Source organism: Coenobita brevimanus, chromosome 71 (genome assembly GCF_032717465.1).
Source record: "Coenobita brevimanus isolate Jiangsu-jjx chromosome 71, ASM3271746v2, whole genome shotgun sequence".
Taxonomy (NCBI): Eukaryota; Metazoa; Arthropoda; class Malacostraca; order Decapoda; family Coenobitidae; genus Coenobita; species Coenobita brevimanus.
This window is the reverse complement of record NC_137024.1, coordinates 34,196,774-34,224,586: the sequence shown is the minus strand read 5'-3', so window position 1 is coordinate 34,224,586 and position 27,813 is coordinate 34,196,774. Positions and strand designations below refer to the sequence as shown.

The window sequence follows — 27,813 nt, the reverse complement described above, 5'->3', positions numbered from 1 at the left end:
GCTTTTTTCTTCGACTCTTGTTTCCAAGTCTTTCCCTACTCTCACCATTTCAGCATATGTATTTTCCACAGCATCTTTGTAACTTTGCCTCACGTCATTCACCTGGGTTATCTTCTCTTCAGTAACACTGCTTTGGTCTATTAGACTGCTTGCTCGCCTAATTGTCTGTGTATCATTTCTGAACTCCTCCATACATCATTTCAGCATACGTAGATTCCACAGCATCTTTGTAACTACATCACTCCATTCACCTGGGTTATCTTCTCTTCAATAACATTGCTTTGGTCTATCAGACTGCTTGCTTGCTTAATTGTCTGTGTATCATTTCTGAACTCCTTCATAATATTCTCATGGCTGACAGCTGTACTTGCCATTTCACTAATCTTCCTTCTAAGGAACCCACCTCAACTGACAGCTCATCTATTGTTGTGTCTTTTTTAATTCCTTTACTAATTTTTCATTTTCTTCCTTCTGCATTCACAATTGCTTCTTAATTGCATCCATTTCACTCTGGAAAGCCTTTTCCAGCATGTTCACCCTCTCTACTGGTTTGTTATATGTTTCCACTTCAACTAGTTCCTGGTAGAAATCATCATCCTGTTTTTTTACTTTCATCCTTTTTCTTAGCTTCTTCTATATTCACTTTACTAAAGATGGTGGTCATCTTTTGGTATTACTGAGAAAAAATTTTACTTACAAGTATGCATCTCCTTGGTACTCACCTGTGATAGGCATGTGGGTGTGTTTGTTTTAGCAATTTTATTATAGTCTATATCTTACCAGTGTCCAAGCTGACATGTCTCATATGTGATGTTTTGAATCACTTCCATAAAATGTATCTGAGTACAGTCATGCCTCAGGAACTCGGACTAACTGGGGGAAACTCAGTCCGTCTTAAGCAATTGTCCAACCTACTCGGGTTTGTACTCTAAATCCACATAAATCAGTAGGATCTCGCCAATAACGAATTCGACAATAACTAAGTTGAATAGATACCCAGTTTCCATGATAACGTTTGGGTTCACTTGAATAACGGTTATTTCACAAAGGCCAAGTTATTTTACGACAAATATGTCCATAACAAGATAAGGAATGAAACAGACAAACATGAAGTGGTGAAGGAAATCGCCGAAAATGTGAGCAGTAGCAAGGAAGAGATGGAGGATCCTCCCCTCACCACCACCCCTGACTCACCCGCCACTGTCTCCTCCACCTCCACTGCCCCACCTGACTCTCCAGCCGGCTCCCCCTCCACCTCCACAGCCCCACTTGACTCACCTGACCACCTGGCATACCTTCAACCCTGACCATAATTACTGTTGCTGAATTCTGGAAGAAATATAACATTCGACAGACTGTAAATTTCTTCGCCAAAGCCTGGAATAATACGACATTGGCAACGTTGAACAAGCGTGGTCAGCACTCCTGCCACAACTCAAGTCTGGTGAGACAAAGAGAAAGCAGCCATCAGAATCAATGACTAATGACTGCACATGTAAATCAAATTTCGAGAAAATGCCAGAAACATTATCACGACTGAGTGGATGCCCGCCATCAGTCACTATCACACGTTCTTTCACAACGCCAGACAGCCAAGGAAGAACAACAGAGAGGGATTTATTAGATGATGACACTGATAATATTGGAAAATTTCCTGAAGATTTTGACTTTGTGGGGTTTGATGAAATGTTGATGGAAACAGGTAACCCTGGCATGAAAGGCAGGAGTGGGGACCAGGCCAGTGAGGGGTCAGGGGGTATGCTGCAATGGCCTTCATGCACAAGCCTCATAATCATCACACCAAACACCTTATTAACTCATTTAAGGTGAGTTTTATATTACTCATGACAGTTTACCAACTAATCTTATTATTTCAGCTAAAAAGAAAGTAGTGACAGGAAGGTCCAAATGGGAAAAATGGGTAAATGTCGTGGAGTGGTGGCACCAATAAACACATACATGTATTTTAATGTCAGGCAGATAACGTTATCACTAATAATGGCATTTTTCTGGCACCAATTAGACGTTATTGGCAAGATCCTACTTGTACATGAGTTTGTACTCTAAATCCGCATAAAGCATCACATTTTCATGCATACAAGTATTAAGGTATACCAAAGTACAATATATTAAAACTATGACATCTCTTAACATTACAGTAACCCCCCCCCCCCAAATTTGCAAGGGTTACATTCCAAACCCCCTCACTAATTCTTGAAATTCAAGATGCCTTCCTGAAAATGACAGTTACCGGTAACTGCATAGCCTATGAACCACTGTTTCTATAATGCATTACCCATAAATAAACATTTCTTTTTAAATCTGTTTCCCCATTGAATTTAGCTGTTCAGCTGTGACAACTCTTGTTTGATTCAAGGTAATGGCAGAAGGGACTGTCCTAAGTGTTTAAATCTAATCTAATCTTGCTTAACTGTACCAAATAAATTAACCAAACCTAACCTAACCTACAGTTGGGAAATTGGGAAATGAAATCCATATTTGAGTACGATGAGTAAGTTTCTTCCACTACGCTGGAAACAAACAATCGTAGGTCTGGCTTAACAGCTTAACCCCTCAATGGCTGTGGGTTCAGAAATATGCGTGTGTTCCAGCCCCGGAACAATTTTTGAAGTTCTAAAATCAATTGATTTTTCTTGAAGATTTGAAGAGAATCGTCTGGTGCACCTAGGATTGTGTTAAAGCTTCCTAAATCCATCCTATGATGCACTATGATTCACAGAAATCATAAAATTACAGTGCTTGTGCCATATGGGTGAAAACATTCGAGATTAAGAAACCGCCTGACTGCTTGGGATGGTAGCGTTGGGTCGTGTACACATACCAGTGACCTACGTTCCCTTCCGATAATTATTCACAGTTTTTTTTATAGTTCACGCTAACTTGACATCACTGACACCGGTACTGTGAAGGATTGTTCAACGGGAGTTATTAAGAGGTTAATGGAATACATTACTGTTTGCATACATACTCTCTCTTTCACATATAAACAAAAAACCAACAAAAGATTAAGCACTGAATTTACATTTAACTTTCAGCAGAAAGACCTTACCAGTTCAGTTCATATTACCGCAGTTTTCTGTATTTTTCCGACTATTTTTTAAAGAAAGAACTGGCTAATAAGTGAACTTGACGATTAGTGAGCTCGGCAATTATGGCATTCTATAGTAGTAATAAAATATGCCACCAAAGAATACGGTGAGTTTAGTAAGAGAATAAAAGGTAAAGAATAAGGTGAGGATTCCGGTAAGTCAGTGGTTTTTGGAACATATTTTCCTTAACAGAATTGTACTAGCGTTAATGGAAATTTTCCTTTAAGTAGGTCAAATATATACTGGGGGGGGGGGGAGTTTATTTTGTATTTTTCTTTTTCTTTTTTTTTTTACCCCTAAAGTGCTAACAGGATTGATTGATCCTTTTTCAGGATTACGCAAGATACCAAATGTGATCAATAAAGGGGCAATTGGGAAAAACTGCAGGCACTAGGCTCCGCTCCAATAGTGCCATATATCGATGCCAACCAATGAGAACTAAGTCCTGAGGAGGGAGAAGCCGGGCCCGTATCCTTGGTAGCGCAGGGGGGTTGAGGGGGGGATTCCCCCACCGCCCTCTCGCCGCCATCCTCTACCCCAATACCTTTGTTCCCTCTCCCCTCTTGCCTCTGACTGCCTCCTGTTCCCTCCCTCTCCCTCCCCCTCCCCCTCCCCCACCATCCTCCATCATGCCGTCATGGGTGTTGGGAGTGAATGAGGAACACTGACATAATTATTTTGCATGCTATTGTTAGGGGAAAAAAAAAAAAAAAAATGAGCTGGAAAATTCTGATGGAAGGGTGTAGGAGGGGAGGTGAGGAAGAGAAGGGGGTGAGGAAAGTCATGGGAGGGGAGGAATGAGGGAGGAATGGGGTGGGAGCACATAGAGAACAGGAGTTGCACCGCCTGGAAGGCCAGCTTTTTTCAGCTTTGATGGGCTATAGCTCATGAACCAGGTGGTATAAAATGCTCTGGTTTGCAGCATAAGGTGTGTAAATTCAAGCTCTAAACTTGGGCAAAACACTTTGTATTTCTATAAGAGTTGAAAAATTGGCTCCATATACAGGTTTCCATGCCTGTACGGTCAGTCAAACTGCCTACCCTAGAGGTTAAGGAAGAAATCGCTAGTTAGTGGAGTCGTCAATTATGAATTCGGCGGTTATGGAATTCTACTGTGTATTTATGACAACTGTGCAAAGGAAAATTTTTATGACGTTACATACCGTAACTTTGATTTTTTTGTATGCCTGCTTAGTGACGCCCCTGTCCAACCTACGAGGGGATCCGAGCTATAAGTGTCTGACTTACTGAGGCTTGACTGTAATGTTGTATTCACTCCCCTGTGACTTCAATGTAGTCCTTATTTCTGAACATTTTTTTTACAACAGACACTTGCAGCTTTATGGAAATCTTGCTATACTGAGGGGGATCCAATATACATTACACATATCCCCTGCTCGTTGCCACTCTCAACCACAGCTGCTACTGATACAAAACACAGGCTCACCAACCGTTAGAGAAGCTCTGGGAAACATATCAGTCACTGTACCTACTGTTTCCAACTGAAGCACTGGAAAAGGTAACAATACAGGTGTTCATGGCACATTAACATTATTTTACATGTTGTTTTTGCAAAATATATACCTGTCAAAAAGACAAATAACACACAAAAATTTATTAGAGTTTGTAATATGAAAAAAGATGAGGTGCTTGAAAGCCTCCTTACCTCAAGTGAATACAAACATAGGTTACACTTAGCAAGATAGTTGAATCTTCTAAATAATGACCAATTTGGATTTTGTACTATTTAATTTTAAATTACATTATACTGTGTGAATGCGGGTAAGGTATTTGGAATACCTATCCCTAGGGACATTTTAGTCTTGTATTACTCTTAATCTGGTACTGCATGCATAACCAATATTTTCTTTCCATTTAGTTCATAGGCGTTAAGGAGTTATGGAACAACTATGTCTACAACATGGCAATTATGACAGAGCAAACAAGGGGAAATCATATGCTGACCATGAACATCCACTAATACTTCACCAATACTTGTCCAGCACACTGATGCAATGCAATGCAATGCTAAATTCATGATAAGTAAGATGAAGGCATACTGTATTAACCTCCTTCATCATGATGACTTCTGCACTTTATTGTTGCTACCACCAGACAATTTCCTTAGGTCTGGGAGGTCTTTGTCGTGAAGGAGTTAACAGTATATTAGAGTTATAGTACTTATCCACTGTATATGGCAGAATGAGACTAGAAGGCCTGACATGACAATTACAACACAGTCCAACATTCAAGTAACTGAATAATTTGGTTACATAAGCAATTACAGTACTTACTATATGATGGGTCCCTAATCATGTACATAATATGGGTCAGTGGTTGCCAATTTCATTTAACTCATTATTGATAGTTTCTTTTTTCTCAGGCCCACATGCACTGTGCCTTGCCCTGCCATGAAAGTATTGCTTATCATTTTAGATACCAAAAGACTTATTTAATACAGCTTAATCCACATTAGATTTTGATCAAAGTGAACTCCGCCATCTACATTAACAGCATCAGGAGGGTAAACCATGATTCACTGGCCTTACTTGTTCAGTACATAACTTAGTGTGACACTGTTTGTAGTCCCTACCTTGTGCAGAAAAAACACTATTAATAAATACTGTTTACACTAAGCAATGCTCAGTATAAATGGAGTCTTCATTTTGCAGAGTTTATTTTACTTGTGTTATTAATGTTGTGGATATAAACAATGTACTATTGGAAATTATTAAACTGTTCAAGATGTAAAACCATTTCATGAAGGATAATTAATTTTGAATGTTTTTCTTCTTTTTTGATTCATTAGGATTCTAGGGTCCTTTTATACAAACAACTCTTATTAAAAATAATTAGGAAATGATATATACAGTGCAAATGGAATCCATGTTGGTGGCTATTCACGTAACTCTCTGTTAAGACAAAATGTGGAAATACTGATGTACACAATCTAAAAGTGCTGCCTTGCTGAAAAAGTATGACCCAAATTTATATTCAGTTTTAAAAGCACTACAAGGTGAGAAATTTAAAATAAAATATTACAAAATGCAGGAACTATAGGAACTCCATTTCCCTTTCAATGCCTACAAATTTCAGCTGCTCTGTTGGTCCATATCTGTAAAGAAATAAATGGCCATTTAATGTTCACACAATAGTAGATGACAATGCTGGCATAGGGCTGGGATACACCAAACCCAATTTAACCTGAGAAGTGTTTGGAAATTGAATGTTCAAGTATAAGTGCAATAAAAGACTTCACAAATAACACTGGCATAATATAATTTATCTATGTACAAGCATCCCTTGCTTGTTGTTGTTGTGTTACAACTGCCTTAACTGTTTTATTTACTTTATTTATTTATTACTCTTTTCTGTTCAAGGACATGCACATTTTGCTCTGAAAATACCTCACAGGAAAAGTTGTTAATTAAAATTTTCTGAGCTGTTAAATGAATATAAATGAGTAATAGGTCTGTAAAACAGTGGTACTGTTCAGAGTGTTACAGTAACTGCAGCTGGGCCTGGCAAGTTTGTAGCATTACACTGCCTAAAATATACTGCCTGAAGTTTGGGTCTTTCTTCATTATGTACATGATATACATAATAATGATGCCATTCCTCCTCATATTGAGGTTAGTCATAGATTTGAAGCTGTTAAGTGCCAAAACATGCAAACAAACAAAGTACTTTCTGACATGTAATAACAGAAAAAAATCAAATAAATAAAAGGTAGTCCTACAATAATCAACGTGACAACTGTTAAATACATGCAAAAACCACCCTGAAAAATTAAAAAAAAAAATAAATTCACTTAAATAAAGTGTTCCCCTAGTTATCGTGCACTTGATTACAGCTGTTCTTATCACTGCAAGATGAAAATCTGCACTCCTGTTGTTATTGTGCATATTTTTTGTCTAAAAAACATCATGCACCTGAGCTGGTTTCTGCTAACAATGACGGTACAAAATCGGTGGTTTCTGATGGCTTTAAGGGAATCAAAGATGGGGCTCTATTCAAGGAGTTGATCCCAGGTGGTGGTGACCACTAACTCTCCACTCTTGCCTCAAGCCTGTCTCAGATCTCTACATTGTGCATGTTTCTTCCATAATGTGCCCTTTTCATAATTTTCTATTATCCTAATCATGCCTGTGTGTATCTCTGATACTTACCATAACAGTACATGTGCATTTAGTATGGTTTCAAATGTTCTCATGGGAAAATATGGGCTTACAAAAGAGTGCCTGGTAGCAATTAGGAATAATCCCATTGGTTCTGTCCTTTAGTTATCACACACTAGGCACAGTACCAATTATGTGCAATAGCCAAGGGATCAATACCGAGGCTACTGGATGCTGGAGAGGGACAACTTAAACTGGTGGCACCAAGATAATGGGCAGCTCCACTACTTGGTTTGACAAATGTCTCTCAGATTCCTTCCAGTCTCCCTACAGGAGGATGGGGAACTGCAGAAGCAGGGTAACTTCAGCTTGCAGTCCACAGCATTTACATACTCATAAGCCTGGGACCACAACAAGTACTACTACTACTTCTAACAGTCTACTACACCAGAGTTTTCTAACTTTCAATAATCTTGGAACATACTGCTCATCATTAGTACAAATATTGAGTATGGCAGCTCTTGTTTGAATGTTACCAAACAGCTACCATATCTGTTCTTGGATCCTTAGATTTTTATTATAGCAAAAAGAGTAAAGGTATATAAAACATTTTAATCAGCATGGTCTTGGTATATTCTTCTAGAACCAGAAGCTGAAGAGTAATTAAGGCAGAACAACAAGGTCTTTGAAAATAACATTTAAAAGCCACTGTCAGCAAGTGATTAACCAATATATACCAATTAACATACCTGTAATCAAAGAAGAGTTCTTCCCCTGACTGAATGTGTCTTTTAGCAAAAATACCTATGCGGTGATCACCATTGACCATCATCACCTTGGCATAGCAGTTGGGATTTATGGAGTGATTTGCAAATCGAATTTTATTTCCTTTTCTAGTGGCATCCACTACAAAATCTGTTTGAAAAAAAGAAGAAAAGAAACTTAGTCACAAACTTGTACCCAATGTTCTTACCATCACTTAAACATATAAATACAAATATATATATATATATATATCACTTCATCTTATCAGCCGTTTGAGTGTCCATGGCAGGATCGGCCTATCCTGACCAAAGTGGGGACGATACAGCCAATGTATCAATACCAAGTGGCTTAGGCTGTCTAGTGAAGATAGTATGTAGGGTGAGAAGTGCTTGTAAGTGTAATTGTAGTGTTGAAGTGGCTCTGGATGTGTGTGTAGTCTGTGAACCAAGTGTAATTGGTCCACGCAAGCTGACTGGGTGCAAGCATACTTTATAGTATGCGACACTGGTTCAACCACAGCGCCCCTTATGTCCGCCAATGCAGTATGTGGCCTGAAGAACGCTCCTAAAGTTTATTACCCTGGCGGGGCGTGAACCCTCGTTCTTCATTGTACGAAAATGCACACGTTATGACTGTACCACAGAGGCTCATATATATATATATATATATATATATACAATGGAGTCTCTTTTATCCGAAAATCATGGGACTTTCAAAGTTTCGTTTAATCAATTTTTTCAGATAAAAGATACTGTAATAATATGTAGGTTACAAGGGAACAGTATTGTACTCACCCATCACCCATTTCTGGTGATGTCTATCCCACCACCACCACCAGCACCCCAAAGTCACTCAACCATCACCAAAACACTTAATACACTGTAGTAACTATGTATGTTACCGCACTTTTGTAACTGTAACAGAAACTGTCAACTTTAATAAATCTTCACTCAAATAAACTTAAATAAACCTAACAAATCTTCACTCAAATAAACTTAAATAAACCTTCACCAAAACAAAAACATAATTCCCTGTATGCGATTCGAACAAGTAAAGTCTTAAACCTAATTGTTTTCTCATATATTCTGTTTCCTTATTCAATCATCTCCACATCATCTCCCACATCACCCAAAGTTTCCGAGGTGGTGGATGTAGGTGACTAGCAGAGCAATCGTAAACTAATGCTAGTGGCACGAAACAAGCCCCCAGTGTTTGAATTTTCAGACAGATTTCAGATTTTTTAGGGTAATCGAAATGAGAACGTTTTAGTAAAACTTATGGTTAATGTCATATTACAGTTAAAAGAATTTCGGATAAGAGTCTCCACGGCATTATATACATATAAAGATATATATACAGTAATCACTCCAATATCCGGATCAATAGAGCCATCGGTAGGTTCGGATATTGGTTTTGTCCGGATATTGGGCCCCAGCTTATGGACTTGTACTTACTGACCCTAACACAGAGAAACACCTATACAACTCCCTCCGGACATGCATAGCACCTATTTAACACCCAAATCACACCAATAAGGCACATAAATGACTGAAATAAATGCAATAGACACATAAAATGTGGGTTTAGAAGTATGTTCATACATTAATAAACATTCTGGTACTTATGGACTCTAACCGAACCTAACCGAACTCTGAAAAACACATTCCTACTGCACATGCATGAGGTAAGTTTAGTATGGAAAGAAGTACAGTATGACACTTTCTGGTAAGTATAGTATGGGAAAAAATACAATATGAAACATTCTGGTAAATATAGTATGGAAAATAGTACAACATGAAACATTTTGGCTACTTACAGCAAGTCCCTGGCCACCTCGATGAATAACCGCTCCTCTCGGACTCTGACAGTAAGAACGATTTCCTGAAGCACTTGCACTACACTCTTCCTGAAGTCTTGCACTGAACTTAGTCACTAACACACAGAAGTCCGTTCTTTTCTACAGTGTTCACTTTAGTCCAAATAATGTTCCATTAAATTTAAGTGTTGCACATTAACTTTTCCCAAGTTTTTTTAAGTTTCCAAAGCCAAAACAAAGAAGGTTAGTTACGTTAAATTTCTTTTCTACTTAGTCTTTTCTCCCAACTTGAAAACCTTAACACAACACACCGTTTTTTTCACTGCACAACACTCAAAATTCCCGTGTGGTCTAGTGGAGAAGTTCTTGCTGTTTATTCACTGTCAGAGCCCGAGAGTATCACTGGCAGGCGTCCAAGGGGTGCATCGGTGGGTAGTGGTGATGGCGTACCGACTACAGAAGACTCTGAAGACAGCCGCAAACTCACGTCGAGCGGTGACTCCACTGTAGCTGATGTGCTGGGCTGTGGCTCGGAGCATGAGGGCCTGTCTTGGGGAGGCAACGGAGTGGAACCAGGGCTTGGCACAGCGGGGGTCACGGGCCTGAAAAAACTGTCAATCGTTGACTGACGCAAGGACCGACGATTCTGGCGATTGATGATGCGCTGCCGGAAAGCACGCACTTCCTCCACGAGTCCCAAGGGCCCCATCTCCCTGTCGCAGTCCGGGTGTTCCAGGTAGTCTAGGACGAACTCTAGATGTTCCCCGGAGTGCGCTCAGCTTGGGGATGGCTGGAGTAGTGTCCTGCTGGGCGGAGTCTGCATCATCATCGCCTTCGTCGTCGGAATCTTCAAGTTCGGGACTGACACCAGCAACCGAAGACGCGATCTCGATATCAGACAACGTCCTGATACCCAGGATCGCCTCGTCCGTCGTCCAACCACTCACGAACATCATCCACATCAACATCGCCGTGCGCACGTGAGCCGTGCATGGAAGTCATCCACGTCAAACCCTAGGAAATCGTACTCCACATCTGTTCCGAGAAGCAGACGAGACCAACCATTTTCAAGAGTTTTCACAGGGACTTCCTTCCATGCACTAGCCCAGTTGTACAGCGCAGACTTGATGTTGCAGCGGCGAAGGTTTTCCAAAGTCCGCTTGCCTCGAGTGTCACGTCCTTCCCTGCGCTCGTCCTCGTCCTCGAGAACCACCATCACCTCGTCCAGGAACTTCCGACGGTACAGGCGCTTTGTTGCCACGATCACTCCTTGGTCCATTGGTTGAATGAGAGCAGTCGTATTAGGTGGCAGAAACATGCACCTAATACGGCCATTCTCAGCAACCAAGTCCTTGTCGCACGGGTGGGCAGGTGCATTGTCGAGAGAAGGAGAGCCTTTACCTGGTCGCGAGGAATTCCCAGTGTCTTCGTCTGGTAATGTATGACCTCCTTGACGAAGTGATGGTGAAACCAGTCTTTGAAAATCACAGCTGTGAACCATGCTTTCAAAGAATGGTACCATACGACAGGAAGGACATCCATCACCCCACGAAGGCACCGAGGCTGCTTTGCACGGCCAACAATAACGGGCTTAAGCCGGTGCATGCCGTTAGCATTGGCACAACACAAAGCAGATATCCGTTCCTTAGAAAGCTTGCGGCCAGGTACACGCTTCTCCGTCTCATCGGCGAGAGTGTTCGTTGGCACCGAGCGATAGAATAGGCCAGTTTCGTCAGTGTTATAGACTTGACCGAGAGTGAGGCCCTCCCTGTCGATCAAGCCTTTCACCTTGTGCCGAAACTCGTCCACTCCATCCTCGTTAGCGTCCAATGCTTCGCCATGTGCTTTACGGTTAGTAAGGCCATGTCGCAACTTGAACGCGAAGAGCCAACCCTCGGATGCCTTGAAGTCTAGGGCGTCGTGAAGCCTTGCAAACTTCTCAGCAGCAGCCTTCAGCTCCGTTCCACGTACCATCACACCAGCTGCACGTTGCTGTCGATAGCCAAAATCAACGTGGAGCGGTCGATCTCTGCATACTTGGGAGTAAACATAACCTTCCTCTCCACGCTGCGTTTGCTTCTCGACGAGAAGTCAGCCGTGTACTGCATGAGCTTGTCTCGGGAACGCTTGATATCAAACAAAGTCGACCGGGCCAGGTTGAACTCGCGGAGAATGCGAGAGGAAGACCAACCCGCATCAACCTTCTCCAATATCTCCCGTTTCTTCTCCAGAGTCAACACCACTCTCTTCCTTTTCTCAGGAGGCGGGGCCATCATCACACACACTAAGAGTAGGGCAGAGAGCAGCAGGAGGCCTTGCAGCAAGTACGGCACCACCACAAAAGCGAGCACGTGGGCAGCCATGACGAAGAGCGTAGGTCTTGTCGCGGTGAGAGACAGGCGGGAAGTGGGGAGGATGCAGCGGCGCTCTATCGGACGTCGGAGGAATGACGAACCAAAACAATGCTCTCACGCGGCGCGCGCGGCAAGTTCAAATTACGGACGGCAAAAAATCGATTTTTTTTTCCAATTTTTTTGGATTTTCGGACCATTTTGGGAATGTTTGATCCCAGGACGATAAGGTTCGGTTAGTGGGGATGTTCGGTTATTGGGGCGTCCGGATATTAGAGGGATTACTGTATATATATATATATATATATATATATATATATATATATATATCTATTGCCAGACGCCTCAATCCCGTTTGGGGTGGCCACAAACAAATCGCCCTGTCCCCCGCCATTTCACTGCCCTGCTCCGAATTCACACCCCCACATATACCTCTCCACCACATCCCTCCATCTCATCCTCGGCCTCCCCCTCCCTCTCCCCCCCTCCATCTCACTCACATACACTCTCTTCGTCAGTCTTTCACCCTCCATCCTCTCCACATGGCCAAACCACCTCAGTGTGTTCCTCATAACGCTTCCTATCACATCCACACCACAACGCTCCTTTATATCCTCATTCGTCAGCCTGTCTCTCCATGTGACTCCACAGGCTCCTCTTAAATAACTCATTTCCACTACTCTCACTCCTGATTTGTGTACTTCCAACAACGTCCAAGCTTCACTTCCATACGTTAGAGTTGGTATCACAATACTGTCGTGTAGTAACTTTTTCACTTCCATGCTCACTTCCCTTACCACTGCTTTCAAAGAACCAGCAACCTTTCTTCCCTGCTGTACCCTTTCAAGCACTTCACCCTCCAAACCTCCATCCTTACTCATCACACTACCTAAGTACTTAAATGTACTCACATTTTCCAATTCCTCACCATCCAACCTCGCTGTACATTCACTGACTTCACCTCTCTCAAAGACCATCACTTTACTCTTCCCTACATTCACCTTTAGATTCCGTTTCTTACACACTCTCCCAAACTCATCCACCAAGCCTTGCAGCTCCCCTTCGTCTTCACTCAACAACACAGTATCATCTGCAAACAACAGTACAGGGAGTTTCCAAACACTATCCTCTCTCACCAGGGCCACTCCAACATCCACTACCCTACCTTGTACCTCTTTTATTACCCCATCCATGTACAGATTGAACAACCATGGAGACATGACACATCCCTGTTTCAACCCAACTTTCAAAGAGAAAAATTCACTTAGTTCACCATCCACATGCACTGCAGCCTTTGCACCATCGTACATACTCTTCACAGCATTCAACAACTTCCCATCTACTTCATATATTCTTAACACTTTCCACAATCCTTGTCTATCCACCCTGCCATATGCTTTCTCCAAATCCATGAAAGCCACATACAACTTCTTTCTCTTCTCTAGAAACTTTTCCACTAAAGATCTAAGAATGAATATCTGATCTACACAACCTCTTCCCTTCCTAAAGCCTCCCTGTTCTTCTCCAACTAATTTCTCTGTTCTTTCTCTAACTCTGTCAATAAGTATCCTACCATATACTTTTCCTCTTACACTAAGAAGACAAATGCCCCTATGATTACCACACACTTCTTTTTCCCCTTTTCCTTTGTACATGAGAATAATTATACCTGACTTCCAATCCTCCGGGACTCTACCTTCCTCCCAGGCCAATCTGCACATCTTCCACATCCATTCTACTACTATCTCTCCCCCATGCTTCAGCATTTCACCACACACTCCATCAATTCCTGGGGCTTTCCCCAATTTAACTTTCTTCATTGCTTCCACAACTTCTATCCTACTGATTTCTTCCTGTCTTCTCACCTCCTTCCTTCTCCCAGCCATTCCCCAGCCACTTATACTCGCATTACTTCCATCCTCTATGTTCAACAATTCCTTAAAGTGTTCTCTCCATCTGCTCACTTTTTCTCCCTTCTCCACTAGTAATCTACCATTTTTATCTTTCACTCCCCTGCTAACTTCACTTCCACCCTGTCTTACTCTTTTCACCTCTTTCCAGAACATTTTCTTACAGTCCCTCCACTTTACACTCAAATTCCTTCCAAATTCCTCATCCACTCTATTCTTACTCTCTCTTACTAATCTTTTCACCTCTCTTTCTTTCTACATATAACTCTCTCTTCCGCCTCTCAACTTCTTCCACGCTCCTATTTCTCATCCATTCATTGTATGCTTTCTTCTTTTGTGCCACAGCCTGTCTCACCTCTTCAGTCCACCACGCTGTTCCTTGCACCCCCCTCCGTCTTCTCTTCCTTCCACACACCACATCACATGCTGCACATATTTCTTCTGTAAGTATCCTACACACACCTTCCACGTCTCCCATCTGCTCCAATTCATATTTGCCCAATCGTTCCTCCACTTCTCTCTTATATTCTGCCTTTTTCTCATCCTCTTGTAACCTTTTCACTCTCCTTGCAACTACTCCTTCCTCTCGTCTTTCCCTTCTTGTATTCCTCTATCTTACTTGAATCCTAATTCTGGCCACCACCAAGTAGTGGTCAGAAAGTCCACTCCCCGAACCTCTAAAAGCTCTTGCATCCATTACACATCTTCGCATCCTTTTATCCACACACACATAATCAATCATTGCCTTCCTTTCATTCAGTTTACCACCCACCCTTCTCATCACTCGCCATGTATCCCTGTGGATTATTTTATGCCTGAAGAGGGTATTGGCTATCACCAACCCCCTCCCAGCACAAATGTCCACTAATGCACTCCAATTCTGATCTATCTCAGCAGGCACATCCCACTCACCAACTATTCCATCCACCTTCACATTCCCAATTTTGCCATTCATATCACCGATCAAAAACACTCTCTCATTCCTTCCAAACTTTTCCATGCACACTTCTACATTTGTCCAGAACTCTTCTCTCATTCTTCTAGCACGATCTTGCGTTGGCGCATACACACACACACAATCGCCCACATTTGTATTCCAACTTTCAACTTTACCCACAGAATCCTTGACCCAACTGATCCATACTGTCTTATGCTCTTCTTCCATATTTTACTCACAACTATACATACTCCTTCCTTTGCCCTCTCATTCTCACCTACCCTGCACATATACCCCATCCATACTCCCATTCTTTCACACTTTCTCCTCTCCATTTTGTTTCAGTTATTCCACATACATCCACTTTCGCACCCTCAAGCACCTGGGCAATCTCTCTTTCTTTCACCTCATCATTCGCTCCTCTTACATTCCATGTACCCATTACCAAGTCCTTTGTCCGGTCCTGGGTCGTCATCGTTTGGTCAGTCCTTGTCCGAGGCTTCTTGTTTGTTTTTTTTAGTTAGCTGTTTTCTGGGGAAGGGCACTAACCCTCCGCCAACCCTTTTAGTTGCCTTTTACGACAAGCGGGGATATATATATATATATATATATATATATATATATATATATATATATATATATACTGTAGCACCAGTCGAGCAGGGCAGTACTCCCAGGGTGGATGGAAAGCTGATGACAGGGAGAGCTGGAGCTCCCATTTCATCAGCCCTCAGGACTAGTTCCTGACCAACCCCCTTTGCTGAACTTTTTCAGTGCTTTAGGAACACAGAGAGTAGGCCAGCATGCTCTCCAACACAAGTTTCTCTGTCAACACCAAACTAATGCACAGCACACACTACACTAACTTTTCAAAATTTAAAAAAGTAAAATGGCATCAATCAATCATGCCTCGGAGTCCCCAAGGGGGGGAACATAAATTCCCCCACCATACGCCCCTCTCCCGGTGACAACTCAGAGAGATGCCTAGAACCACTGTCTGACTCATTTCTTCATTTCTGCAACATTCGCGGCCTTTCCTCTTACTTTCTCTCTGTCGAACACAACCTCTCCTCCTCTAAACCTCACCTTCTCTCCTTGACAGACTCAGCTGTCTGAGGCAACTGACAGCAAACCCTTTTCTGCTTCCTCCTCCTTTCTCTATACTCATTTCAAAGCCAAAGGTGGCTGCTGTGTATATGTATGCAACGATTTATCTTGTTCTCGTGTTCCTGAACTTGATTCTTCTGAATTCTCTACTCTCTGGCTTCGGCTTTCTTGTCATTCTCTGACTACATGTATCTGTGCTGTTTACTTATCTCCTAATTCTACTGACTATGAAAAATTCTTCGACTATCTTACTTATACGATGGAACACATTCTATCCATTTCTCCTTTCTCTGAAATCTCCATTCTCGGAGATTTCAATGTTCACCATCACCTTTGGCTCTCCTCTCCTTGCACTGATCCACCTGGTGAACAAACCTATATATTTTCTATCCTTAATGACCTACAGCAGCTTGTAGAGCACCCTACCCGTATCCCTGACCACCTAGGAGAGAGCTCCAACATACTTGACCTCTTCCATACAACTAATCCTTCTGCTTACACCGTTAATCTTACCTCTCCGATGGGCTCCTCCAATCACAACCTTATCACCTTAACCTGTCTTATTGCTCTAGTACGGCCTGCGGACCCTCCAAAGAAACATCATCTGTGACACTTTGGAGCTGCAGATTGGGAGGCCCTCGGGCAGTACTTCTTTGATTTTCCATGGAATGATTTTTCTCATGGTCGGGAGTCATCTGAGTGTGCCTTGCGCATTATGGAGGTTATTCTCTCGGGCATGGAAGCATACATTCCTTTCTCATATCCTCTGACTAATGCAAGAAAGCCTTGGTTTAATCACATTTGTTCTAATGCTGTCCGCAACACGGAAATGGCCTATAAAAGGTACCGCAGCCGACCCAACCCTGAATCATATCTTGTTTATGTTTCTGCCTGGAATCGTGCTAAGTCCGTTCTTCGCTATGCTAAATATAATTTCATCTGTACTAAATGATCTCAACACTCCTACTTGAATTCTTCCCGCTCCTTCTGGCATCTTGCCAAAAACCTTCCTACCAACTTGGCCTCATCATCCTTCCCTGCTCATTTCTATTCTGATGGCTCTGTAGCTATTTCTTCTACTGATAAAGCAGATCTCTTTGCTCAGACTTTCTCCTCCAATTTTACCTTACACGATTCCGGTGCTGTTCCTCCATCACTTCCCCCCTCAGACTTCCTCATGGCTGACATTAAAATTTCTTCAGCTGATGTATTTTCTGCCATCACTGGCCTCAATACTAACAAGGCATATGGGCCTGATGGAGTCCCTCCTATTGTCCTCAAGTATTGTGCTTCAGTGCTTACACTCTGCCTAGGTAAACTCTTTTGCCTTTCACTGTCAACTTGTATCTTTCCTTCTTGCTGGAAGTTTGCTCTCATTCAGCCAGTCCCAAAGGAGGGTGACCATTCCCAACTCTCTAACTATTGTCCAATTGCTGTAACATCCTGTGTCTCAAAAGTCTTCGAGTCAATTCTTAACAGAAAAATTTTAAAGCCTCTCTCCTATATATATATATATATATATATAATATTTTTACTGGAAATTGCAAGTTCATTATCAGCCCCCTGTACAACATCCTCTGCTTGTCTTTTCAGTTTCCTAACACTACTCACTTCCATAAACAAGGTCATAATTCATGTACAATACATTCACCTGTTTCACCGTCCTCATCTACCTCCCTCCTTTCCTGCTGATACTATCCATGCATCTCCAATTATCTTTCCTTATAGATATTTTACCCTAACTTATCCCAGATTTTTGTCCTTCTATAGCTTATTTCACATAGCTCATTGTCAGAAAAAGATAATGCTATTGTTCTACAGATCTTTTCTGCTGCGCTTCTTTATCACTAGCACTGTATTCTAGTGTTCATCTATTGTTAACACTCAGTATTCAGGAAGGATGATAATCTTAGGCCAAGTTAGAGGTAAATACTACAGCTCTGTAATATTTACACTCTTCAACTCACTTCCCATTCTTCTTTAGCCACCAACCATATCCCCATACCACATACCTCCACTCCACTTCCAAACATAGCAACACTCTCTAAAGTTACGAGGTGAAGGTCAGTGACGACTTATTTTTTATCTTCTTTTGTTAAATACGGAAACTAAAATTGTATAGTGAATATACCATAACATTAGTGTCATTCACCCTGTGCTGCCATTGGCTCATGTACAGTAGTGTTTTTTAAGTTTCAGTGTTCTGCAAATATAGTTTCAAGCTTCTTTATTTTGCTGGTATATTTCTTGTGTGTGTACAGTATCAACAAAGAAAATACTGTAAACAATCTGGACAAAGAAATTAAATAAAATCATAAAGATTATGCAAACATAAAGAGGTACATATCAGTAAATCACCTAACATTTAGTTACTTTACCTTTAAGCTTTAAAGACCACCTCCAGATACAGTAAAAGTCCAATTCTTCGGCATCCAATTCCCCGGCAAATCTGACATTTCGGCAGTTTTGAGAAATATTCCCATTTACGAAAATCTCTGATCGTTTGGCAGATTTTCCGATTTTTTTCGTCCCCTCTACTGCTGGGGACTTCTTCCAGCAGTAGCAGACTCCAATCAACCCCTTCTATTGTACATATGTAAAGATGGAACCTACTATAAGTTTAGGTAAGTGCATGTGAACTTGTAGGCCTACTGTATCATTACATTTATATACAGTATGTTCACTAATTTCTTTATTTTTCATATTCAAGTATAGTACTGTATTCATTACAGTATTGTACAGTATCAAACAGTATACAGTACTCTCTCCAAACACATTTGTAATGATATGAGTAGTGATGATAATGTTCACCTAAACATATAAGGTACTGTGTGGGTAGGGTTTTTGATAATTTGGCAATTTTGATATTTCGGCACTTGCCTGGTCCCATAGATGCCGAAAAATAGGACTTCTACTGTATAATGCATAAGACAAGCTCCCTAAAATGCAGTACATCAATATGCTGAGTCTAAGACTCATGATTTCATTTTCAAGTTTCATCACCAACAATAAACATACTGTACTTTTTTTTTTTTTAATCTGGTTGCAACAGTTCTTGTTTTGACTGATGTCCAGAGTTACCAGGCCACTCTTAAACACCTTTAAATTTTCTCCCCTGGCTTTGTGGCAAAGGTTCCCATCATGTATAAATATACTGCAGCAATGTATCTCAAGTGCAATAAAAAATTATCTTTTAATGACTTCCGGAAATGTTGACTGTTCACTCTCACTCACTCACTCACTCTCTCACGCACACATGCATGCACGCACGCGCACACACGCACACACACACACACACACAGAAATTACTTGGCCATCACATCCTCCCCTGCTTTCTCTTGATACATTTGAAAAAATACAGGTAGCCATCAGAAAATATCAAATTACACCACTGTTCTTCTGTTAAATGATGATATTTCCTGCTAAAGACAAAGTTCCCATTCTGAACAACCTTTGTGATGTTTTCCTGATGGGATATGAAGTCTTCTGGAGGTGGTGCTTAACAGGTCAGGACATCTAAGAACCTGGGATGTGTTTAAGCTCAGCAACAGTCAGAGCTGGGTGTGTCACAGCCTCATGTATCAAAAGGTTGTCTGTAACTCGCATGGTATTTTTTGGTCAGGCAGGCCTTGGTCTGTCTAGTAGTACAATGTCTGAAGCAAAGACTGGTGGCAGCCTGGACCTACTTAATGGTAGTTAAGGATCAACCCCTGCTTTACATAGTCAGTTATATCTAAAGTTTCACTTATCCATGCAGTAATACAAGTCCTCCCCTCCTCTGATATATCTTTTCCTACCATCTCAATGCTACTGAGAAAAAAAAAAAAGAAAAAGAAAAAAAAAAAAAAGTCATAACAGGCTACATAAAATGAGAAGGTGGAGTCCCTCAGTTGCTTCTCCAGGAATCCGTATTCCATCTACCATTATTTAAAATGCACTGTGGCAGTCCTAGGCAGGATCTGGGAGTCATGCTGATACTGCTCCATTTTCAATGTATGATTGATTGTATATGTGCTTGATTTTGTAAGTAATGAGAGGCCATTTATATAACTGGAAATACATGGGGTGGTCCATCATATTTTGCACATGCATTTCTCTGTGTCATAAATAACTGGCAATAAAATTGGGTCCATCACATTTTACAGATATGGATCATTTAGTCCATTTCTGCCCCACCTGGAGGGGCTGGGCTACAAGGTCTGTCCAAAAAGGTACCAAACTTTTAAATAGTGCACCAACTTGCCAGCCTAGTATGATCCCAACAAGAGCACTGCATAGCAGCAACTTTGAGCTTTAGTTTAATCCGCAGTGTCCCAGCAGATTTTTCACCAATGACCTCCCCCAATCCCGGCATTTTTTTTTTTTTTTTTTTTAATAAAACCTCCACGTTTTATGAGAAACATTGAAAATTCAGAGAGAAAGTGCTCACCTGAGTGTAGAAATGCTGGTACAGGTGACCCTACCCCTCAAGCCAGGGTCCAGAGAAGACATTTTCTATGGGAGGGGTAACTACTCTAAACCACTCAGAATAGGTATTTATTTATTTGGTACAAATTTACAAAAGTACCAGTATATTGGTTTTCACACAGTAATATAGGTGATATAAGCATTGTTTCACTCACCAAACACATCAACACACAGCACCCTCTTTGGCGACATTACCTCCTCATCACTTCTGAACGTTTCTTCCTCTAATGCCATGTAAACTTTGTCCTCCACATTGTCATCGACTGGGGAATCACTCTCGCCTTGAATTTCGTACTGTGGCGCAACGTGTCTTTACTAGCCAGGTCACTGGTAACAGGTGAGTTGCCGAGACAATGGCATGGGGGGAGGTCATGTGGGGTAAGGCATTGTCCAAGCCTGGCCTCGGGTAGAGGAAAGTGTCCCACGTATACGTACCAAAAATCATGGGCGAAATTTGAAAAATGTGCAAAGGACGAACCTCGCAATTGCAGTGCATTTATGAACATCAACAGGAGTCACAGTTACAATAAATTTAGGCGCATATGTACATCAATAGGACGCGTCAGGTTAACACTAGCCACATCAAGCAACGTCCCTTAGTCATCGAGGTACATGTACTAGAGTGAATGTGTGTTTAGTGCACCTGGCAATTTTTTGCATGTTGAACAACGAAGGATCGTGAAGCAGAACGTGTCTGCATGAAATAGTTTCATACAGGGAAAAACTTTTACAGAGACTTGTCAAATACTGCAACAGGCTTATAGAGAATGCATTGTTTGAGCCGTACACAATGTCACAAGTGGATCCTGTGGTTCAAATCAGGAAGATCATCCACCGAAGATGATCCCAAATCTGGATGGCTTTCCACATCAAAAGACAACAATCACATTGAGAAAGTGCGTGATGTTCATTTTGTTTTGTTTATAAAGGCTTGAACATGCTTGCATGCATCAGCCTTGGTCACCTAATGCCATCTCTCCATGCTGCTCGATCTCTGGCAGCCCCCAACTAAGTTCCTTATCCCTGAGGTCACACTCTTTGGCCTTGCCCCAGGTCTTTTTTGGTCTGCCACTCACAACCCAACATCCAACATTCACACTTCTCACTTTCCGCACTTAATTGCCATCCCCCATCCTCTCCACATGCCCAAGCTATCTCAATCTATGCCTCATCACAACAATACACTCCAGTCCCATCCTTTCATTCGACTCTTCCATCATAAACTTAGCCCCACCTGGCCTGGTATTCCAGAAGGCATTACACATCCACCTAATCACTGTCATTTCTGTATGTTTGAGCCTATGAATATCCTCTTCCTTAACCGCCCAGGTCTCCCTAACATACAGCATTACACTTCAAACACATGAAAAATACAATACTGTACATGAGCCAATGGCGGTACAAGGTAGGTGACTAATATATTTATTATACAATTTTATATTGGTGTTTGGCAAAAGAAGACACAAATAATGATGTCACTGACCTTCACTACGTAACATTCCAGAGTGCTGCTGGCTCTGGAAGTGCAGTGGAGGTATGTAGTATGGAAATGTGGTTGGTGAGTAAACAAGAATTGTACCTTTCCTTCTTGCTGGAAGTTTGCTCTCATTCAGCCAGTCCCATAGAAGGGTGACCATTCCCAGCCCTCTCTAACTATTGTCTATTGCTTTAACATCCTGTTTCAAAAGTTTTTAAATTTATTTTTAACAAATGATGATGATAATAAATTTAATAAAATAAAGCCACTCACCTATCACAACCTCCTTTTCGATCGTCAGTATGGGTTCCACCAGGGATGCTTCACTGGCGATCTTCTCACCTACCTTTCGGACTCCTTGTCATCCTCTTTTTGGGACTTTAGTGAGAGCTTTGCCATTACACTTGACATCTTAAAGGCTTTAGATCAAGTCTGGCATAAATCTTTAATTTTCAAACTGCCCTTTTACAGTCTCTATCCTTCTATCTGTGCCTTTATCTATTTCCTTTCTGTTCGTTCGATAACTGCTGTCGTAGATGACTACTGTTCTTTTCCTAGAGCTATCAACAGTGGTCTTCCTATGGTTTCTGTCCTATCACCAACTCTCTTCCATCTATTCATCAACGACCTTCTAAGCTGTATATATAACCCCATCCACTCATACGCTGATGACTCCACGCTTTGCCTTTCCATTCACTTTCTGCAGCGTCCATTTAAAGAGTTACTTAAGCAAGCAAGGGATGAGGCTATGGCACACCTAATGTCTGACTTGGCTCATATCTCTGATTCAGATAAAAGTAATCTTGTTTTTAATGCTTCATAAATTCAGTTCTTACATCTTTCAACCTGTCAAGGTCTTCTGCAGGAGTATCCTCTAATTTTTAAGAATATCTGACTCAATCATGCATCATCTTTAACCCCTGGACGACGGGCTAAAATATGCTTGCACATTACCTCAGTACGGAAAAATTCCACAAAATAGCCTTATTTCTTACCTTCATATCTCAGAAACTATAGCAATCAGAGAAATGACTTAAAGACCATATTACTCACCAACTCTTCTTCTTGTGAATGAAAGTACAGGTACCTCTCGATTTACGTGAGTATTGTGTTCCAGAAGAAGTCGTGTAATTTAAACATAATTTTCCCATAAGAATACGTGTTAAGTGAAGGAATTAGGTTCTGTGAACTTTCTGGTGTACTCTGTGGTAAATAAAATATGGATTATACTCCAGAGGTAGAAGGATGCTTGGAGGCCATGATGAATCAGATGAAGGTAATTTAGGTATGGGAAAAAAAAAAAAAAAAAAAAAAGGTGTAAAACATTGGTGGGGCTGCACAGTGATGTTGACACGAAGCTGGTACAACAGTGAATGCATTTTTGGCAGCGTTTTTCATTCTCCAGCATGGGAAGGCAGAGTGAGACCTCTGATGATTGCAAAATGCAGTGTCCTGTGGTGCGAATTTTGTTTTTTCTTAAATCATGTTAAGAAAAACATGTAAACAAAAAGACAGATTTTTTGCATCGTGTTATTTCAAAAACGTGTAATTTAATCTCGTGTAAATTGAGAAGTACCTGTATCCCCAGGTCTCTAGGTCACTGCATCAATGAGCAATGACATGAGGAAGACGAGTAATTTTGCCATGAGAACAGGATGTGTTCATGCATCTTCCCATGGCCCCGGCTATGGCTTTGCTCTCAACATAACTTCTCCATTACTTGACAAACTAGACATAATGGTGTCCAAGGCACATCCTATGGCATTATCACTGGGTCCTTTCCTAGTATCCTTGGAAAGAGGCTTGACAGGAGTGGATGAGGCAAAAGTCCATGGAATCGGACAAGAAGGGTTAAGAAAACATTGTCCTACACCTGGCAGGGTCACAGAAATGACTGAGGTATGGTTGGCTCGGTTGGTGGGAGTCTCTCCCTAGCTTTTGGTGACAAGATAAAGTGGCGGCCCCTCCAAACTGTGGCGCGAAAACAAATGTGGTTCTGACCAATCCCCAGCACTGCCTGGCCACCGATGTCTTGACAGTTTCAACTGACGCCTGGCGGCTAGGGGATTAAACATACTTGGGGTTTCACTCTCTCAGGATTTATCTTGGAAAGATTATATTACGCCTCCTGTAAAATCTGCTTCTATGAAAGTAGGTGTGCTAAGCCAACTCCGTGCTTTCTTTACCCCCGCACAGCTGTTGACTTTATATGAGGTCTGTTCAGAAAGTATCTGGCCACAGGCTCTAAAAAAAAAAAAAAAATAGTTAACCAGTCGAGCTAGGACACTAATCCTCCTCAAAGTAGGTCCCTTCTGACTTGACACACATAGCCCGGTGTTTTTTCCCCTGCCTGAAATATTCTTCAAGGTCAGTTTCAGTATCTCCTGCAGGTGCTTCATCACATTCATCACGATCTCTTCTCTCATCACATATCAGGAACTCTGCAGCGGAGTTCTGAGCTTAAGGAATAACCAAAAGTTGGACAGAGCCATGTCTGGTGAGTAGGGAGCCTGCCAGACCTGAGGGATGTTGTGCTTGGCCAAAAATTCCTGAATCAGTTGAGAAGAATGGCCATGGGCATTGTCATCGTGCAGCTTCCAACTTGCCGCATACCAAAGGTCTGATTTCTTCCGCCAAACTGTCACAAAGATGACAGATAACGTCAAAGTAGTACGTCAAGGTAGTAATGTTTGTTGACAGTTTGACCTTCTGGCACATATTCATAATGCACAATACCATAGTAATTGAAAAAAACTGTTAATATGCATTTCACCTTGCTCCGGAACAGTTGCACTTTTTTTTTACTGTAGCGATCCTCCATTCTTCCACTGGGACAGCTGTGCTTTGGTTTCTGGATCATACCCATTCACCCATCTCACCTCCAATGGTAACAGTCTTCAGAAAGTCTGGATTGCAATTTGCATACTCCAACATGTCTTGAGCAACATTCATTCACAAAGCTTGTTATTCACATGACAGGAGCTTTGGAACGAACTTGGCAGCAACTCTTTGCATGCCCAAATCATCCGTTAAAATTTTGTTTGCTGATCCATCGCTGATTCCAATTTCATTAGCAATTTCTCTGACAGTCATCCAACAATTTCCCGTGGCCAAACCGCAGACTCACATTTTCAGCACCTCTGCTTGTTAATGGCCTCCCAGGACATGGATCACTGTAGACTAATGTTCAACCACTTCTGAAGCAACTGTACCATTCCTTTATTTGCACTACCCCCATGGTTTCATTCCCCAAAACTTGCTGGATCTTCCTGATAGTTTCAACTTGGGTATCACTTAGTTTCTGGCAAAATTTGATGCAGTAACGCTGTTTGATTTTTTGGTCGTTGTGACAAGCACGGGAATGCGATAAGTGTAAGATGAACAACCATGAACACAGGCTGACTGAGTGCCACTGATTCACTCATGGCGGCTGGCATTAATCAGGCATGCGCATGAACGTCCTGCACTGTGCTATACAAAACCCCATTCCTATCTTCTAACTGATTAGTGAGAAAAAATATAAGGTCGGATACTTTCTGAACAGACCTCATACATGGGTTTTATTCATACATGTAGAGTACAGTTCTCATGTGTGGTGAGGCTCCCCACATACAGTTCTTCTCAACAAGGTGGAGCCAAAGACTTTTTGTCTCATTATTCTCCTCCTCTTACTGGCTCCCTTCAACCTCTGTTTCTTCACCACACAGTTGCATCTTTTTTCTAGCACTACTTTAGAGGTCGCTGCACCTCTGAACTGTCTGCTTGCATCCCTCCTCCACCATGGTGGGTGCGTAGCACCCACATAGCAACAAACTCTCATCTCTTTTCTGTCCAACTCTCTAATGCAAAAGTTAACCATTACTCTGTCCTTCATGTATGCAACAGGTCAACTCTGGAAGTGTCTTCCTGTCTGTATTTCCTACTACCTATGACCTCCAGTCTTTCAAACAGTGTGTCCAGGCATCTCAAAATGAACACATCTTGAATTTGGCTGTTATCTTGCTTATATTTTTTCTTGGAGGGAACAATTGTGCAGGTTTCTGGCCTTTGGTTCCTTCCTTACAGAAGGGGGGGGGTGTGTGATCTGGTGATCTGTGAAAATTGTTGCCTGATTGTCTGTCTGTGAAGATTCCAAAGAAGTAGGTATCTGTAAATGTTTGTGCCACATGATTTAGCCTTACAAACTGAAGATGCCTGATGTAGCCACACAATCTGTGCCGTGACTGCCAACACATGAGCAAAAAGGAAACCGTGTCATAGTCAGCCAGTCAGTCTGGAGTTGTTTCATTTTTCAAATGCTGATGAAAACTTTCTGAAAAATGTCACAACAGGTGACGAAATGTTGGTGTATGGCTACGATGTCAAAATGAAAAGGCAGTCATCGTAATGGGCTGGAACAACATCACAGAAAAAAATAAAAATTAAATACAGCACACACACACACCAGGATCCCTCAAATAAGAAGGTGACATTGATTATCTTTTTTTTTTTGGATGGGTGTTGCTGACCATGAGTTTGGTCCACATGGTCAGAGAGTCAATAAAGTTTTATTTGGACATCCTGAAGCATTTGAGGGAGGTAGTGCATAGGATGAGACCTGAGGTGTGGACAAACTAAATCAGCCGCCCTAGTCTCTGGATTTAGCCCCTGCGGACCCCCTCACTCCCAACCCCAGTTGATATCCACCCTGAAAGGTCGATGATTTCGGACAACAGAAGAGATAAAGAAAATTTGCCAAGTGCACTTTCCACATGTTCGCTAAAGAGTGTGTATCTCAATGACTTAAAGTGACGTGGCTAGTGTTACACTAAAGCTCAAAGTTGCTGCTACACAGCGCTTCTGATGGGATCATGCTGGGACAGCTAGTTGGTGCACTATTTAAAAAGTTAGGTTTCTTTTTGGACACACCTTATACTTAGTCCCTGCATAATGGCAGGGATGACCAGCCTTACCCATCTCTGAATGGTATTATGTGAACAATAATTCCCTTCCATTTCCACCCCTTGGATGTAAACCCATGTGGTATCTACTCAGTTGGAGTGCTTTAGCTCACACGACCACATACCTGAAGTTCCACAGTATTTCAAAACATAATCATATAGGTAAAACCATTATTTAAAAAAAAAAAAAAAAAAAAAAAAAAAAAAAAAAAAAAAAATCCATCCATCCATCCATCATCCAATCCTACATTGCCCCATGAGGAGCATAGGAAAGACTCCACATCTATCTATCTATCTATAGCCCGACGCCCTAATCCCGCAAAGGGTGGCCGCAGACAAAACGCCTCCAAGTCACTCTGTCACCCACCATTTGACTCCCCTCCCCCCAACTCACCCCCCCCTCCCTCATATACCTCTCAACTCCATCCCTCCACCTCATCCTCGGTCTACCCCTCCCTCTCCCTCCCTCCACCTCACCTACATACACCCTCTTAGTCTTTCATTCTCCATCCTCTCCACATGTCCAAACCACCTCAGTGTATTTCTCCTAATCTTTTCAACCACATCCACATCTACCCCACAACGTTCCTTCACTTCTTCATTCGTCAACCTGTCCCTCCATGTCACTCCACATGCTCCTCTCAAGTAACTCATTTCCACTGCTCTCACTCTTGACTTGTTCCCCTCTTGCAAGGTCCACGCCTCGCTTCCATACGTCAGGGTAGGGATCACAATACCATCATGCAGTGACTTCTTAAATTCCATACTCACCTCCCTATTTCTCATCACTGCTTTCAGTGTGCCACATACTTTTA

General features: G+C 41.8%; 1 protein-coding gene across 5 annotated transcripts in view; it reads right to left on the bottom strand.

Annotated features, from left to right (window-relative positions):
• Nucleotides 1–4,722: 4,722 nt before the first annotated feature.
• E(z) (histone-lysine N-methyltransferase E(z)) overlaps nt 4,723–27,813 on the bottom strand; it is a 347,474-nt gene continuing 324,383 nt past the window's right edge. For all 5 annotated transcript variants that reach the window (XM_080277920.1, XM_080277924.1, XM_080277921.1 and 2 more), the window contains 2 exons: nt 7,978–8,143; nt 4,723–6,225 (listed from right to left, as the gene is read on the bottom strand). In XM_080277920.1, the coding sequence (XP_080134046.1) occupies nt 6,165–6,225; nt 7,978–8,143 (227 nt within the window). In that variant the 3' untranslated portion in view covers nt 4,723–6,164. The remainder of the gene's footprint in view (nt 6,226–7,977; nt 8,144–27,813) is intronic.